This window comes from Teleopsis dalmanni, chromosome 1 (genome assembly GCF_002237135.1).
Source record: "Teleopsis dalmanni isolate 2A chromosome 1, ASM223713v2, whole genome shotgun sequence".
NCBI classification, from domain to species: domain Eukaryota; kingdom Metazoa; phylum Arthropoda; class Insecta; order Diptera; family Diopsidae; genus Teleopsis; species Teleopsis dalmanni.
The window spans coordinates 126,649,591-126,665,636 of NC_051846.1; the positions used below are offsets into that span (position 1 = coordinate 126,649,591).

The following is a 16,046-nucleotide window of genomic DNA, read 5'->3' on the forward strand; positions in this document are numbered from 1 at the left end:
AATTTATCGTTGTCGCACAATTATTTAAGTGCATGTGCTTAGAACTTTCGCTTTCGTTCGCATCATTCGGTCAACCGATTAATTATCGTTGTAGCACAACTATTTATGCGCAAGTGCTTAGTGACTTTCGAATTTGTGCACTATTTCGGTATCGTGTCGTGATATAATATCTATTAGACTTTCGGAGAGTGTAATTATTTTGACTCATCAATAATTTATTAAATCGAGATGACAACACCCAACACAAGCCAGACGGCCATGTCAGAATTGGCAGAACTCAAACAGCAAAGGGCCTCAACCAAAGCGAGTATCAGTAGGATTAAAGGGTTGATCGAAACCCACATAAAGGGGACTGGAAAATTATTGTCACAGCCGGAATTAAAATGTAGGCAAGGTATCCTAGATTCTTACTTTAAACAGGTCTTATCATTTCAGACATCAATTGAGAAACTAGATGCTACCGATACGTGCAGAGCTGACTTAGAGGAGCTTTATATTTCAACAAAAATTTCCATATCTTCGCAGCTGAATGATGAAGCTAATAATTCTACAATGATGGACAACACAGCATTGATACCTCCTGTGAGTAAGAAGTTGCCGCATTTGAAATTACCCACGTTCAGTGGTAAGTACTCCGAATACAAGAACTTCATCAATTCTTTCGTCCAAATTATTGATCGAGAAGCGTGTCTAACCAACATCGAAAAATTTAACCATTTACGAAATTGTCTAACGGGCCAAGCATTAGAAACAGTGCAGGCATTCCCCATTTGTAATGAAAATTATCCGAAGGCTTTAGAGCGACTTAAAACACGGTATGACAACAGTACGCTGATTTTCTTAGAAAACATTACAGCTTTATTTGATTTGCCAGTGGTTTCGGATCAGTCTAGCCACCAACTTCGCAGCCTAATCGATAATGTGTCTGCACTGTACGGTTCACTCTGCACGTTAGGCTCTGAAAAACAAATATGTGAGGCAATACTCATTTCATTGGTAATGCAGAGGGTGGATGAAACTACACGTAGGAAATGGAAGGAGGCGCTATCTCTCACCACTCTACCTAGTTGGAACGACTGTTCAGCACTGCTTGACAGACATTGTCAGTTTCTAGAATCTCTCGATCACAAGCCATACAACCATCTATCGGTACATCGTAAAGCCAACAATATTAAGGCCAAACCCATCAATCGTCCTAACCAGTATTCGTTCGCTACAGCTACTTCCACCCAGTCCTGCTTACTTTGTTCAAGTCATGAACATTTAGTGCAGAAATGCCCTCGTTTTAAAACTATGGAAGTTAACCAAAGATTTGAGAAGGCGAAATGTTTGAAACTCTGCATTAACTGTCTATCGCCCCGGCATCGAGTGGCCAATTGCACATCATCATTCAAATGCCGAATATGCGCAAAGTCACATCACACACTCTTGCACCAATCCAATAGCAATGACCAGGTTTCGGATTCACTAAATACCACAAGGCAAACTCTGTTGCCCAATAACAATGTTATCAGTCACTCTCATCTTGATATGTCTTCAAATGAACAAATAATTTTAGCTACGGCGCTGGTTTTGGTGAAAGATTCAGTTGGAGGTTATCAAGTGGGGAGAGCGTTACTCGATTCGTGCTCGCAGGTTAATTTTATAACAGAGGAATTCTCAAAAAATCTTAATTTGGTCAAATACAAGCGACCGGTACATGTGGCAAGTATAGGCAGCACATTTGCTAATATAAAGCATCAAACATCCACTATCGTAAAGTCACGTCATTCAAATCTTGAGCTGGATCTCAACTTCTGCGTTACTCCTCATATTGCTTACCAGCCAAGCTCAGAAATTGATGTATCATCATGGAACCTCCCGCCGAATACTTCACTCGCAGATGAACTATTTTTTAAATCCAAACGTATCGATCTCTTACTAGGCACAGAAAGCTTCTTTGACATTTTATCCATCGGTCAAATTAAATTGGGTGCGAATCTTCCAGTCCTGCAAAAAACATTGTTTGGATGGGTGGTATCCGGTAGATGTCAAGGTGTTCTCGATAATCCCACAGTTGCAAACTGCCTAATGTCACTAGATGATACCGTATCTAAACAACTAGAAATGATGTGGAAGATAGAGGAAGTACAATCAGCTGAAAAATCGTGGTCACCAGAGCAATCGAAGTGCGAGACCTCCTATCAAGAAACAGTTCGACAAGCTATGGACGGAAGAATTGTAGTTCGATTACCATTTAAGGAACCACCAACCACCCTCGGTCTGACACACAGCATTGCCTTGCGTCGACTTCTAGGTATAGAACGACGCTTATCATCCAATCCTGCATTAAAACGCGATTACTGGGAGTTCATGAAACAATATCTGGAGTTAGGGCATATGACGCGCGTCGAAGATCCCAAATTGAACGAACCGCATTACTATATCCCTCACCATTGTGTTCTGAAGCCTTCCAGCACGTCAACAAAGTTGAGAGTAGTTTTTGACGCATCATGTCCAACCTCATCTAGTCGTGCGCTAAATGACATTTTGCTGGTAGGCCCTACCATTCAGCCGGAACTATATCTGCTCCTTCTTCAGTTTCGCTTATACCGTTATGCTCTGACAGCCGACATCGTAAAGATGTTCCGACAAATTTTGGTGGATAAAGGAGATCGACGGTTTCAATATATCCTCTGGAGAGACACAGATGCGGAGCCTGTTAGTACTTACGAACTCAATACTGTCACTTATGGCACAGCATCGGCGCCGTTTTTATCAACTAGAAGTTTACAATATTTGGCCGATAAATATAAAGACAAATACCCATTAGGCTCTCCACTTCTTAAATCGTCATTTTTTGTGGATGATTTTATTGGCGGAGCCGACTCCAGTGAAGAACTTGTCGAAATTAAACATCAACTGACTGCAATTCTGAAGGAAGGTTGTTTTGAATTGGATAAATGGCATTCTAATCATGTGGATTTTGTAAGCGACACTACAACGAAGAGTTGGGATCTGGGTTCGGATACGATCACTAGCGCATTGGGCATCAAATGGCATCAACTTCATGATGTGTTTCTATTTTCGTTCAACGTCCCGATTAGTCGTACGGTAACAAAACGTTCTATTCTATCACTGGCCTCATCACTGTTCGATCCTCTTGGGTTACTCGCTCCACTTGTACTTGTTTCAAAAATTATTATGCAAGAACTCTGGCTGCTTCGTTTGAATTGGGATGAGTCAGTACCTCAAGCTCTTCACTCTGCATGGGAAACGTTCGTTCAAGACCTCCATACACTTTCGTCTATGAAGATACCGCGATTTTGCCTAACAATAGGCCCTCAACAAGTAGACATCCACGGATTTTGTGATGCCTCAATAAGAGCATATGGATGTTGCATTTATCTTCGTTCTCAGGATAAGTCAGGTAACGTGACAGTCAAACTATTTACTGCAAAATCCCGCGTAGCTCCGATAAAGAGGAAATCGTTGCCTAAGTTAGAGTTATGTGGTGCGTTACTACTTGCCAGGTTATTACAAAAAATTCAGCCGACACTCGCTCACCTCGAAGGAGAAACATTTTTTTGGACGGATTCCCAAATAGTTCTGCATTGGTTGAAACAACATTCCTCGACTCTATCTGCCTTTGTAGGCAACCGTGTGGCTGAAATCCAAGATATAACTCGCGCTGGTCAGTGGCAGCACATATCTACAAAAATTAATCCAGCTGATATTGTTTCTCGTGGTTGTACCAATCGCCAACTAACGGAGTCTACGTGGTTCACTGGACCAGAATTTTTATTACGTGAAAGAAAACATTGGCCTCAACCAGAACATAGCAATTTAGATATGGAAGTAGTCAATAAGGAAAGAAGGAAACTTGCGTTTACTCAGGTAACTAAAGAAAATTATTTGCTGACAGTTATATCAAGGTATGGCTCCTATGCTAAAATACTACGAATAGTAGCGCAACTACATCGATTCCATCAGTTAACCAAGTATAAAGAGAAAGCTGACGTAGAGGTCATTCAACCTATGCAATTACAAAAAGCACTGCATTGCATTGTTTGGATTATCCAAAATCATTTTTTTTCTCAGGATATACAAGGCCTACAGCGAGGTAATCCAGTGGAAGGGTCACTCAAGCACCTAAACCCATTCTTGGAGGAAGCGTCAGGTTATCAACTCTTAAAGGTAGGAGGGCGTCTCGCACTTAGTGACATTGCCATGGGTCAGCGACATCCGATTCTACTGCCTAAAGGCTGTTATTTTGTGGAATTGTACGTTCGGCATCTTCATCTGAGCAACTATCATGCAGGAGCCAAGGCATTAATCGCCCTTACTCGACTTAAGTTTTGGATACTAAACATTCGCGATATTGCGCGTCGAACGGTTCGGTCTTGCATTCACTGCGTGCGTTACAAACCGAAATTGCTTGGTCAAATAATGGGTAACCTCCCTATTGAACGCGTCACTCCCAGTAGGCCATTCGCTCGTACAGCAGTAGATTTTTGTGGGCCAGTATTAACGTATCTTGGTATTCGGGGAAAAACCCCATTCAAAACGTATATAGCTATCTTCGTCTGCTTATCAACAAAGGCGGCACACATCGAGGCAGTGTCAGATTTAACTACGGACGCCTTTATCGCAGCACTAAAAAGATTGATCGGCAGAAGGGGACTGCCATCAGATATCTACTGCGATAATGCAACAAATTTTGTTGGTGCTAGCAACAAGCTGGCTGACTTGAAAAACTTTTTATTTAATAAAACTAACCAATCTAATTTGCAGACTTTTTGCACCAATCAATTTATCAACTTCAATTTTATACCGCCTAGGACGCCTCACTTCGGTGGGCTATGGGAGGCGGCTGTGAAAAGTGCTAAGGGCCATCTGAACCGAACCCTTGCAAACACTCGTCTTACGTTTGAGGAACTTGGAACAGTACTAATTGAAATCGAGGCCATACTTAATTCGAGACCAATATCACCGCTGTCTTGCGATCCAAGCGACTATGATGCATTGACACCAGCACATTTTCTTATCGGCGGCCCACTTAAGACATTACCGGAACCAACATCTCAGTATGATAAATTGCCACTAGCAGATAAGTGGGTCCGTGTGAAGGCTGTAAAACATCATTTCTGGCGCCGATGGGCTCGAGATTATCTAAACGAGCTGCAGACACGTACCAAATGGACAAAGGAACAATCAAACGTCAGCAATGGAACATTAGTAATAATCCACGAGGATAATATGCCCCCACAACGTTGGCTGATGGGAAGAATCATTCACTGTGTAAATGGTCCAGATAAGCATATTCGCGTAGTCGATCTGCAGACATCCAAAGGAGTCATCCGTCGACCAATCCACAAACTTGCACTATTGCCAGCTTGAAATCCTTTCAAGGGGGGCGGGATGTTGGAGCACGGTGCTTTGGTAGATCTAGCAAGTTGAGTTTGTAAGCATTTTAACATGTGTACGAATAATGTAGAGCAAGATCAATACCAGTTTTGAGTCATTTCGTTTACTCATTTGAGCTTTCAGCTCTTGACATTCGCACTCAATTATTCGTACGCATGTTAATTTGCAACTTGAATTCTATTGTAAAAAAGCCGGTTCTGTTCTCTTTAAAAGGTGTGTATAAGAAGACGTTCTGTGCGCTAAAAAAACATTAATTTTAGTTTTTTAAACAAATAGTGTATTGAAGTAAAACATTTGAAAATAACACCTCATATACTTTCTTTCCACATATATATATTTTCTTTTATGCAAATATATGTTTATATAGTTAAAAATGCCTGCGTTTTTTATAAATAATTTCACAACGTGTAAGAAAATTAAGTAAAGAAAAAGACTAATATTTAAAAAATCATAAAAAAGCTTATGATTAAACAACATGTTACAATACTTTCAATAATAATATTTCCTATATTGCAATCGACATGTGCAAGCAATATTGTCAATGCACTCTAATAATAACTTTGACGTTTGACCTAAATGAGCAAACAGTATAGTCGCAATGCAATGCATTCTGCAAGGTCAGCAATCACTTTGATTGGCTGCCGTTATACTTTTCCAGGTTTTGTCTGGAATTAAGAGGCGGAGTCATGAGATCGCTACAAACTAGAAAAATGTATAAATACCCAAATTATTGTTCAATAAATTCAGAATATACTTATGACTGCAAAACCTATGCGTTGTTAAATTATTCTCGAACGCTTTTGGCTACGTAACACTGGCCTAGGTACCAGCGGAAACAAGCCGATTCATTACTTGTTCTTGATTGTATCAATAGGATTAGGATGCATGCTCGAATTAAGCAGGAATAACTGTTCGCATATATTGCGTCTCACATTACTTGGCGATCTTGCATACAAACTAGCATTTATAAACATTACATGGCGATCCTGCCAGAATTTAACAAACTTTATCACAATTTATAATATACAATTCAACAAACCCATGACATTTCTAATAGACACAGGAGCCGACATATCCATATGCAAAAACCCATTCAATAATGAATTTAACTACAATAGTAGTAACAAAAGCAAATTAACCGGTATCACAAAAGACGAAATCACTTCAGTAGGCACAGCTGAGCTAACTTTTCAAATAGGTAAAGATAGTACTAGCATTAATTTCCATTTAGTCACAGATGACTTCCCCACTTCAACTGATGGAATTTTAGGCAGAGATTTCCTCATCAAACATTTATGCAAAATTGACTACGAAACGTTCACATTAACTGCGACAATTAACAATAATGAAAACACATTAACGATAAACACACAGTTACAATCAAATGAAATTTTAGAAATACCACACAGAACAGAAGTGATAGTGCCGATAAATTTAAAAATAAACAAAGATAGCATAATTTTAAATCAGGAAATAGAACAAGGAGTATTCCTAGCTAATTCTATAGCACCCGCAAAAGGAATTTGCCACATAAAGATTATGAACGTTAACAATCATACAGCGCAAATAAAACAAATAAAATGCATAACAGAGAATTTATCAGATCACAATATTATGACAGCATATCAAAAACCAAATATTTATGATAACAACCGTTTCAATAAATTGATAAAAGAATTAAAACTAGGAAATGTAGACAAACAAACAGAGAATGAACTACACGAAGTATTCAGAAAATATCAATCAGTATTCCATCTTGAAGGCAAAAGTCTGTCCACAAATTCTTTTTATACACAAAAACTAAGCCTTACAGATAGTTCACCGGTTCATATAAAAAATTATAGACTACCGCACTCACAACAGGACGAAATCCAAAAACAAATAAATAACTTGATTGAAGACAATATAATCGAACCATCAGTTAGTCCCTATAGTTCACCACTACTCCTAGTACAAAAAAAGAATGATTAAAATAGTAATCAAAAATGGCGACTAGTAGTAGACTATAGAAAGTTAAATGACAAAATCGTCAACGACAAATTTCCACTAACAAGACTGGAAGACATATTAGATACGCTTGGAAGAGCAAAATATTTTACAACTTTAGATATGACCAGTTCCTTTCAAACGATTACCTTTTGGATTAAAAATTTCATCAAATAGCTTTCAACGCATGCTAACAATAGCGCTATCTGGACTAAAGTCAGAACCTTTCCTTTATGTAGACGACATTATGTTATTTGGATGTTCAATAAAACACCACAACAAAAATTTAATAGAAGTTTTCGAAAGACTAAAAAAATATAATCTAAAATTAAACGCCAATTAAATGTGAATTTTTAAAACCAGAAGTCCTCTACCTCGGTCATTTAATTACAGATAAAGGTGTCAAAACTGACCCAGCCAAATGCGACACTGTACGCAATTACCCCATAATTGCATTTTGCAATTATTACAGACGATTCATACCGTATTTTGCACTGATAGCGAAGTGTTTAAACACATTATTAAAAAATGGACAACCATTCATTTGGTCGAAAGAATGCGAAAAAGCATTTAACACATTAAAAAATAAATTGATAAACCCGCCAATCTTACAATACCCAAATTTCGACAAACCATTTATACTAACAACTGACGCATCTGACTTTACCCTAGGAGCAATATTATCACAAGACGAAATAGGTCATGATTTGCCAATCGCTTATGCAAGTAAAGCCCTGCAAAAACATGATATCAATAAGCTCATAATCGAAAAAGAATTAGTAGCCACTCATTGAGGCATCAACCAGTTTAGAACATATCTCTATGGCACAAAATTCATCGTGGTAACAGACCACATACCACTAGTCTCATTATTTACACACAAAAATCCGTCATCAAAAATGACAAGAATCAGAGTAGATTTATCTGATTATGACTTCGAAATTATTTACAAACAAGGTAAAATAAATACAAACGCAGATGCACTGTCACGCATCAAAATAGATAGCGATACACTGAAAGCAATGATACCTACTACAGAAAATGACGTAGGAAATATAAAAATTAACATATTAACAAGGAGCAAGGCCGCAAAATTTAGTAAGAATGAAGAATTTAAGCATGCATGTAAAGATAATAAAAATAAAAAGGCGCAAACATATAAGAAAAATGAATACAATGAATTATCCGCGGAACGCATTAGAGACACATCTCCAAAGAAGTCTGATCAACTTCACATATGGAAATGCAAGTTATCAAGTCTCGTCTCCTACACTAATTATTGTGTTTATCGTTGTCTGTCCTAAATAAACAACGAAATATTATCTATTGTATTAACTAAACATTTCTTAATGATCATTGTTTGTCCTAAATAAACAACGAAATATTATCTATTGTATTAACTAAACATTTCTTAATGATCGTTGTCTGTTCTAAGTAAACAACGAAGTATTATCTATTGTATTAAACAGGAAATTGGAAATAACCAAACATTGTAACTAAACATTTCTTAATGATCGTTGTCTGTCCTAAGTAAACAACGAAATATTATCTATTGTATTAACTAATCATTGTAACTAAACATTGTAACTAAACATTGTAACCAAATATTTATTATTATCGTTGGCTGTCCTAAGCAAACAACGAAATATATTATCGGGATTCGATACTTCGAATTCTTGGTACAAATACGAGTAAAAATTATGGATATAGTTAGTCTTAAGAAACATTTTAAATAAAGTGGTAGCAGAAGCTACACAAAAAAATAATAGTTTAATTTGCACATCCTTTAATGACGTTAAAAATTTAAAGAAATTAAAATTTAAAATTGATAAAGAAAGTAGTACTACAATTGAAATAATTAATAATGAAGTGCAAGTTACATGTAGCGATGACCCTTTGAAACTAGATTCAATGTTGGAGAAACTACATAGTACTATGCATAGTTCACATATAAAGGAGCTAGCCCTTTGTGAACAAGAATATATATTTGAAAATAATAATATGAATGCATTCAAGAATAAATATAATGAGCTCAAAGAAAATAAAAGCGCGCCAATAAGAATACTAATATATAAAGGTCTAAAGGAAATACATAGTGCGATACTTAAATACAAATTAATAGACGAATTCCATACTTCCAACATATCAGGTCATTTAGGTGTTAGGAAGACAATTTTAAAATTAATACAAAGATATATATGGAAAAACATGCGGCAAATGGTTAAAGAATTTATCAACAATTGCACAAAATGTGCACAGAATAAAACAATAAAACATATTAAAGAACCGCTTGTAGTGACAGACACACCAACTTTAACATTCAGTACAGTCTCAATCGACACAGTAGGCCCACTTCGTATCTCAAACGGCTACAGATACATATTAACGATGCAATGCGATTTATCAAAATTCGTTATAGCACATCCAATTGAAACTAAAGATGCAAAAACCATTGCAACTACGCTAGTCGAACAACTCATTCTTAAATACGGTTTCATACAAACATTAAAATCTGACAGAGGAACAGAATTTATTAATGAATTAATGCACAACGTATGCACACTACTAAATACAAAGCAAGTATTTTCAGTTCCGTATCACCATCAAACAATTGGGTCACTAGAACGAAACCACAGAAAACTAAACGAATATTTACTAACTTTTGCTGACGATTACGAATGGTACAAATGGATACCATACTACACATTCGCATACAACACAACACCACACACAGACACTGGTTATTCACCTTATGAGCTAGTATATGGTAAATTACCATCGCTGTCAAGCGACAATATAAATAAAGTAAACAAATGCTATGACACTGAAAATTATGCAAACGAATTGCATATTCGGCTAAAAAATACAATTTCAAATGCCAGAAAATTGATAAATGCAGTAAAAATAAAAAGAAAACAAGAATATGACAAAAATGCAAACAAATCTAATTTTGAAATTGGAGATATGGTGTATGTAAAAAACGAAAATAAACTAAAACACCAGAGTCCGTATCACGGACCATACAAAATTATAAACACAAATGGAAACGCTTGACATGATTTTAAATTTCCTCACGCGCTCATCTCTAATTCGGACCACCTCACCCGAAACGTGATGCCGCTCAATGTGCAAACTGCCAGCAGTATGGGCACACAAAAGGATACAGTCACCGCAAACCCAAATGTATCAAGGGCGCTGGAAGCCATGCTTCTGTAAATTGTGAAAGGAAAAGCAGATCTAATGATGTCAAATGTGTTTTATGTGAAGGAAATCATCCTGCCAACTACAAAGGATGTCAAATCTATAAAAACATGCAAAAAAAATGTATTTCCAATGAAGGCCTAAGGCACCGGAACTTCAAATTCGAAAAAATCCTCAGACTTCTCTAACCAAAAATTACATTAAGAATTCTCATCCATCACAAATATTCGCAATAATAGTGAAGTCAGACACCAGTAGCGCAACAGAGGAGAAGCTTTCACCAATTACAAATACTTTTGTGGCAGAATTCCGCGAGATGACAACGTTGTTGAAGCAAATGATGCAACAAATCATAGTAATGACCAATTTACTGATCAACTTGACGACAAAAAAAAATTCTTGATTTAATCGAAGTTATATCGAACACAAATGGTCTATCAAAACATTCTGTCGAAATAAAAGTATTCTTAAAAATAAACCAGGTCGACATAATGCTGGTATCAGAAACCCATTTTGCGACGCGTAGTTTCTTTAAAATTCCGAACTATGAACTTTATCACACAATACATCCCAATGGTAAAGGAAATGGTGGCTCTGCGATCCTCATAAGGAAATCGATAAAACATTATGAAGTAAAACCATATTGCTCGAATGAAATTCAGGCTACAAACATTGTAGTACAAACTAAAGCAGGCGATATGACTTTCACATCACTCTACAGCCCACCGCGTCACAGTATTACGAAGAATATGCTGTAACGACACAAAATTTTATTAATTAAAATTTGATCGTTACAACGTCGTGGGTATAGCTTCCTACAAATCGCAACACGGCTTCCTAACACACAACAAGTAACATTTATATAAAACTATTGAAGACATCTGGAACAAAAAAATGTGTGAATTAATAATTAAAATATTTGACTTGACTAACTCACCGCAGCCTCAACAACAATAAAGCAAAAGCAATAGCAATAGCCACCCCACAACCACAGACATCTAGCAATTGAAGTAATATTCATTATGATTCACAGATTTGTTTTTTTTTTAATTGATTGTTTTATTAATTATAATTAGTTGATTATAATTTATCTTTTTATAAGAAAAGGAAAAAACCACGCTTTAAAAAAACATTACGAGATCAAAACAAAATTCTAATAAAGAAAATAAAGTAAATTAAAAAAAAAACTAAATTTTGTACACAATTATTTATTAGATAATAAAATAAATCCTAATAAATTCTCTTCTAATGAATAAAAAAAAGAAAATAAACGAGAGAATAAATTAAAAATTGTTTTTTTTTATTAAAATAAAAGCAAACAGGTACATAAACGAGAGCTCATAGGCATAACTACAGAATTGGTAAAGTACAACGTAAACTAGCTTCTCCTGAACGGTGCAAATTCAAAGTGGGAATCCAACTCAACGGCACAATTGCGAAACATAGGTAAGCAAGATTCGGGGCTTCAATAGTGACTGAATCTCGGTTGCACGGAGTCTATACCATAGTGTCGGAAGCGATAGGTAGCTTTAATAGAAACCTAACGTCTCCGGCCCCTGGGCGCTTTAACAGTGAACAGGGAAGGGCGTGTGATCGGCGACCTGTAATACCACTCACGTAGCTTTAACAGTCACGTGTGCTGGTATTATATCATGTCGATTTCTGTCAGTGATTCCATTGCGTCTGTGATTCCGATTGATATTCGATCCAAGTTATCTTCAGCTAAGACGTTAGGAGCAATCAGAAGTGACAGGGTCTCATCAAATAAATTTCTTGTGTGGACCTTGGCGACGGCTGAGTTCAACCCCAACTTTATACGAACCAAAAGAAAGGTTCATTACAATGTACATATAATTTTTTCGGTTTATTGGATCTAGATTTCTAGTATGCGAAGATTTCAATGCCAAACACTTAAAATGGGGTTCCCGGCTAATATCCCCAAAAGGAATACAACTTTTCGAAGCAATTAATGTACTCAATCTCCACAAATTTCAACAAGTGAAAAGTGAACCCACATACTGGCCAACGGATAGAAGAAAAATACCTGACTTAATTGATTTTGCAGTATCAAAGGGGGTATGCATCGAGACAACTACCTGTAAGTTCAAATTCGACTTGTCATCTGACCACTCGCCAATATTAATCCTCTCAATGAGTGCTGTGAAATTATGGAAACATGTATTCTTCATAACAAAAATACTGATTGGAACAGTTATCGTCAATTAATTACAATTGTTCTAAATACCGAAGTCCGGTTAAAAACTGAATCTGATGTAACTGAAGCAGTAGAGCATTTCAACTTTTGTGTCTAAATGTCTGCCTGGGAATCAACTACATCGTTTTCTAAAAGTGTTAAGCAAGAATATTCATTTAACATAAGATACAAAATCAAAGAAAAGAGTAATATGAGAAAACATTGGCAAAAGATGATATTCCCTGCGGATAAAACTCGCAAATTATGTAAACTCGTTAAAGTCTTTCTTATAAAGTACAACCATAATTACACGTCCCTATACCTCCAAAACCTTAGTGCTTCATATGATACAAAATATTCCTTCTTAAAAACCATAAAAAAAATAAGAGACAGATTTCTATGTTATAACAGACCAAGTTGTATATTTTGTCACCTATACGCATAATAGACAACTCATGGGCAAAAAGCGATATTGAAAAAGCAGAAACATTCGAGTTACATTTGGACTAGGTCTTCAAACTAAATGACAATCAAAATATGTCAGATATCATAAAACAAAGGATAAATTTTCTACAAGAGCCTTCTCAATTACAACTTCCAAATAAAAGATATTTTAACATATTAATGGTAGCAACAGCTACCATCAAAAAGATTTGTATTTCTCACTCATCTATTTAACGCTATGATAATAAGGGGGTTTATTCCGCCACAGTAGAATATAGCGCAAAATTTCCATGATACCAAAACCAGAGAAAAGCTCAGAACACGTCAAATCATATTGCCCTATAAGTTTACTTCCGATCCAGTTGAAAGTTACGGAATTACGGTAAGAAATATTGCACTGCGGTATTTAAAGATATTTAACGAGCTTTTTATCGAGTATGACCTTCTTCTCAAACTAAAACTAAATCTACACCTAAATTTTTTCATACTTATCAAATCATACCTTTCGGCAAGGCACTTTTCCATTAAGCATGGAAACGAAACTGTAGGACTTCATGATATAGGAGCAGAAGCACCTCAATATTGCATAATGGATTTAATGCTGTGTCTTTTATATACTGCGGATCTTTCCCTTACCTATGAGAGTGTTATCGGTACCTTTGCAAACGACACAGCTATTTTATCAGTTGACAGTGACCCAAACCGTACTTCCACCAAATATTTAAACCTGCCTTAACAATGTTGGTCTCTACATGAAAAATTGGCATATCAAACTAAATGATTCAAAATCTGTCCAGGTAATTTACTAAAAAACGTTCTATGTGCCCGCTTGTTTTAATAAGCAATACTCAATTACCACAAGCTGTATAAGCAAAATACTTGGGCATACATCTGGATAGTAAACTAACCTGGAAACCACACTTATTTAAAAAGCGTTGGGTCTCAAATTGCGAAACTTATTTTGGTTCCTCAGCCGAAATTCCAAACAGTCACTCGACAGTAAGCTGCTTATATACAAAACTGCTAAAACCTATATGGATTAATTATCACAAATGCACCTTGGTATAAAACGAATGAACGGCTGCATAAACAACTACGTGTTCCGACAACCAAGGAAGAAATATCTCGTCTTACAAAAAATTACGCTCATCGCATATATATGCATACTCGCTGGTTACACACCTGATGTAATCAACTGGACATAGTCCATACGTGCCTTTCTTTTTCAGATTGTAATAACTATATTACGATTTATGTTAATATATATTACTTACTATCATTCATACGTGACAGATTGTAATAAAATGAATTTAAAATAAAAAATAAATAAATAAAAAATATAAAAAATTAATAAAAAAATATAAAATAAAAATAAAAAAAAAAAATATTTAATTATATAGTAATATAAAGTAATTCGTAATAAACTCTAATTATTTTACTTATATATATATGTTTGACTTGGTTTGTCGAAGGTTTCTATTGCTGCTTTTCTACTGCTTCTTTGCTACTGCTTCTCTCTTGAAAGCATTGCCAACACCATATATATATATATATCAGGATGTCCTTTATTTTTCAAAGTTTTAAATTTCTAACGCATAGGTGTTAGTTTTGTTCATTTGCCTCTAAAACACTCGAAAATAATTTTTACCTTATTTAGAGTACGATAACCCGTGCCAACTTGCATTGAATCATGTTCATACATGTTGTGCAGCAGTAGCGCTGCGTATTCACGACATTTGTCATTTGTTCTCAATTATTCTCGCAATTAACACTTGTTGTTTCACATTTAAAAAATGGTAGTGGAATTAAGAAGCAATAAAAAATGTGTTTTCTTAGTTGGTAACGTAAATTATCAAATAACAGGCGCGAAGTTACCGTCTAATCGACAAGTCCTTGCAGTACTTTTTTTAACATTCGCGAAGTTAAATTGACTGTTAGTGAAATCGCTAATCGCGATTTTTTTGCAATCGAGTTGCAAAAAAATTCCAAAAAAAATACAAGATATTTACAAGCGCTGTGAGGACGACTTTAAGAACAATTTAAATAATTTATTTATATAACACACATTGATGCTTTGGAATGGATAAAAATTGAAGAAAAGATATTTTTACAAATATAAAGAGAAGCCCTGGTTCGGAGTGTTCAGCGAGTGTAGACAAAAAGGTAGCCGAAAAAGAAGAAAAGGCAAGACAAAGGAAATTAAATAAAACAACAAGATGTGAGCAAATGTGTTTTAGAGGTTTATCGTTATCTGTTACTACGCAAGATTGTATTCAAATGCAAGGACATCACGATCAACTTACCAACTCTAATGATGAAAGCCTTGAGGAACCCTCGGTATCCACCTCTCAAATGGTAAGTTCTGAAACTACCACAAAAAGGGGAAGGAAAAACTTTATCACGCCTAAGCTGGTTGCAGCTTTAGAGAGATATCAATTAAGCATAAGGGATTCTATCTATATACTTCAGGTTGTAGTAGAAGCACTAGATATTAGCTGTGATGATTTTTCGATAAACAAATCGACTGTGTTGAACGCACTTTATGACTGGAACCTCGATGACAAAGTATGTTACAAATAATGTGCTGACACAACTTCGTTTAATACAAAGCGATTGAAAGGAACTTGTGTATGTTTGGAACAAAAACTAGACAGGGAAGTACTACTTTTTGCTTGCCGCTATCGCGTTTACGAACTGCTTTTAAAACGTGTGTTCGAGACAAAAATCCACCAAGTCACAAGTAGCCCCGATATTCCACTGTTCAAAAAGTTTAGAGACAACTGGAAAACTATTAATCCTGCTGCCATTGAAACAT

At 35.9% G+C, this 16,046-nt stretch overlaps 1 protein-coding gene across 1 annotated transcript; it reads left to right on the top strand.

Annotated features, from left to right (window-relative positions):
• Positions 1-228: 228 nt before the first annotated feature.
• On the top strand, positions 229-5,379 carry LOC119665991. Its single transcript, XM_038075253.1, has one exon. The coding sequence runs from the start codon at positions 229-231 to the stop codon at positions 5,377-5,379; it is 5,151 nt and encodes a 1,716-aa protein (XP_037931181.1).
• The last annotated feature ends 10,667 nt before the right edge of the window (positions 5,380-16,046 follow it).

Coding starts and splice junctions, on each gene's coding strand:
- LOC119665991 (XM_038075253.1), top strand. CDS start 229: ATGACAACACCCAACACAAGCCAGACGGCCATGTCAGAATTGGCAGAA.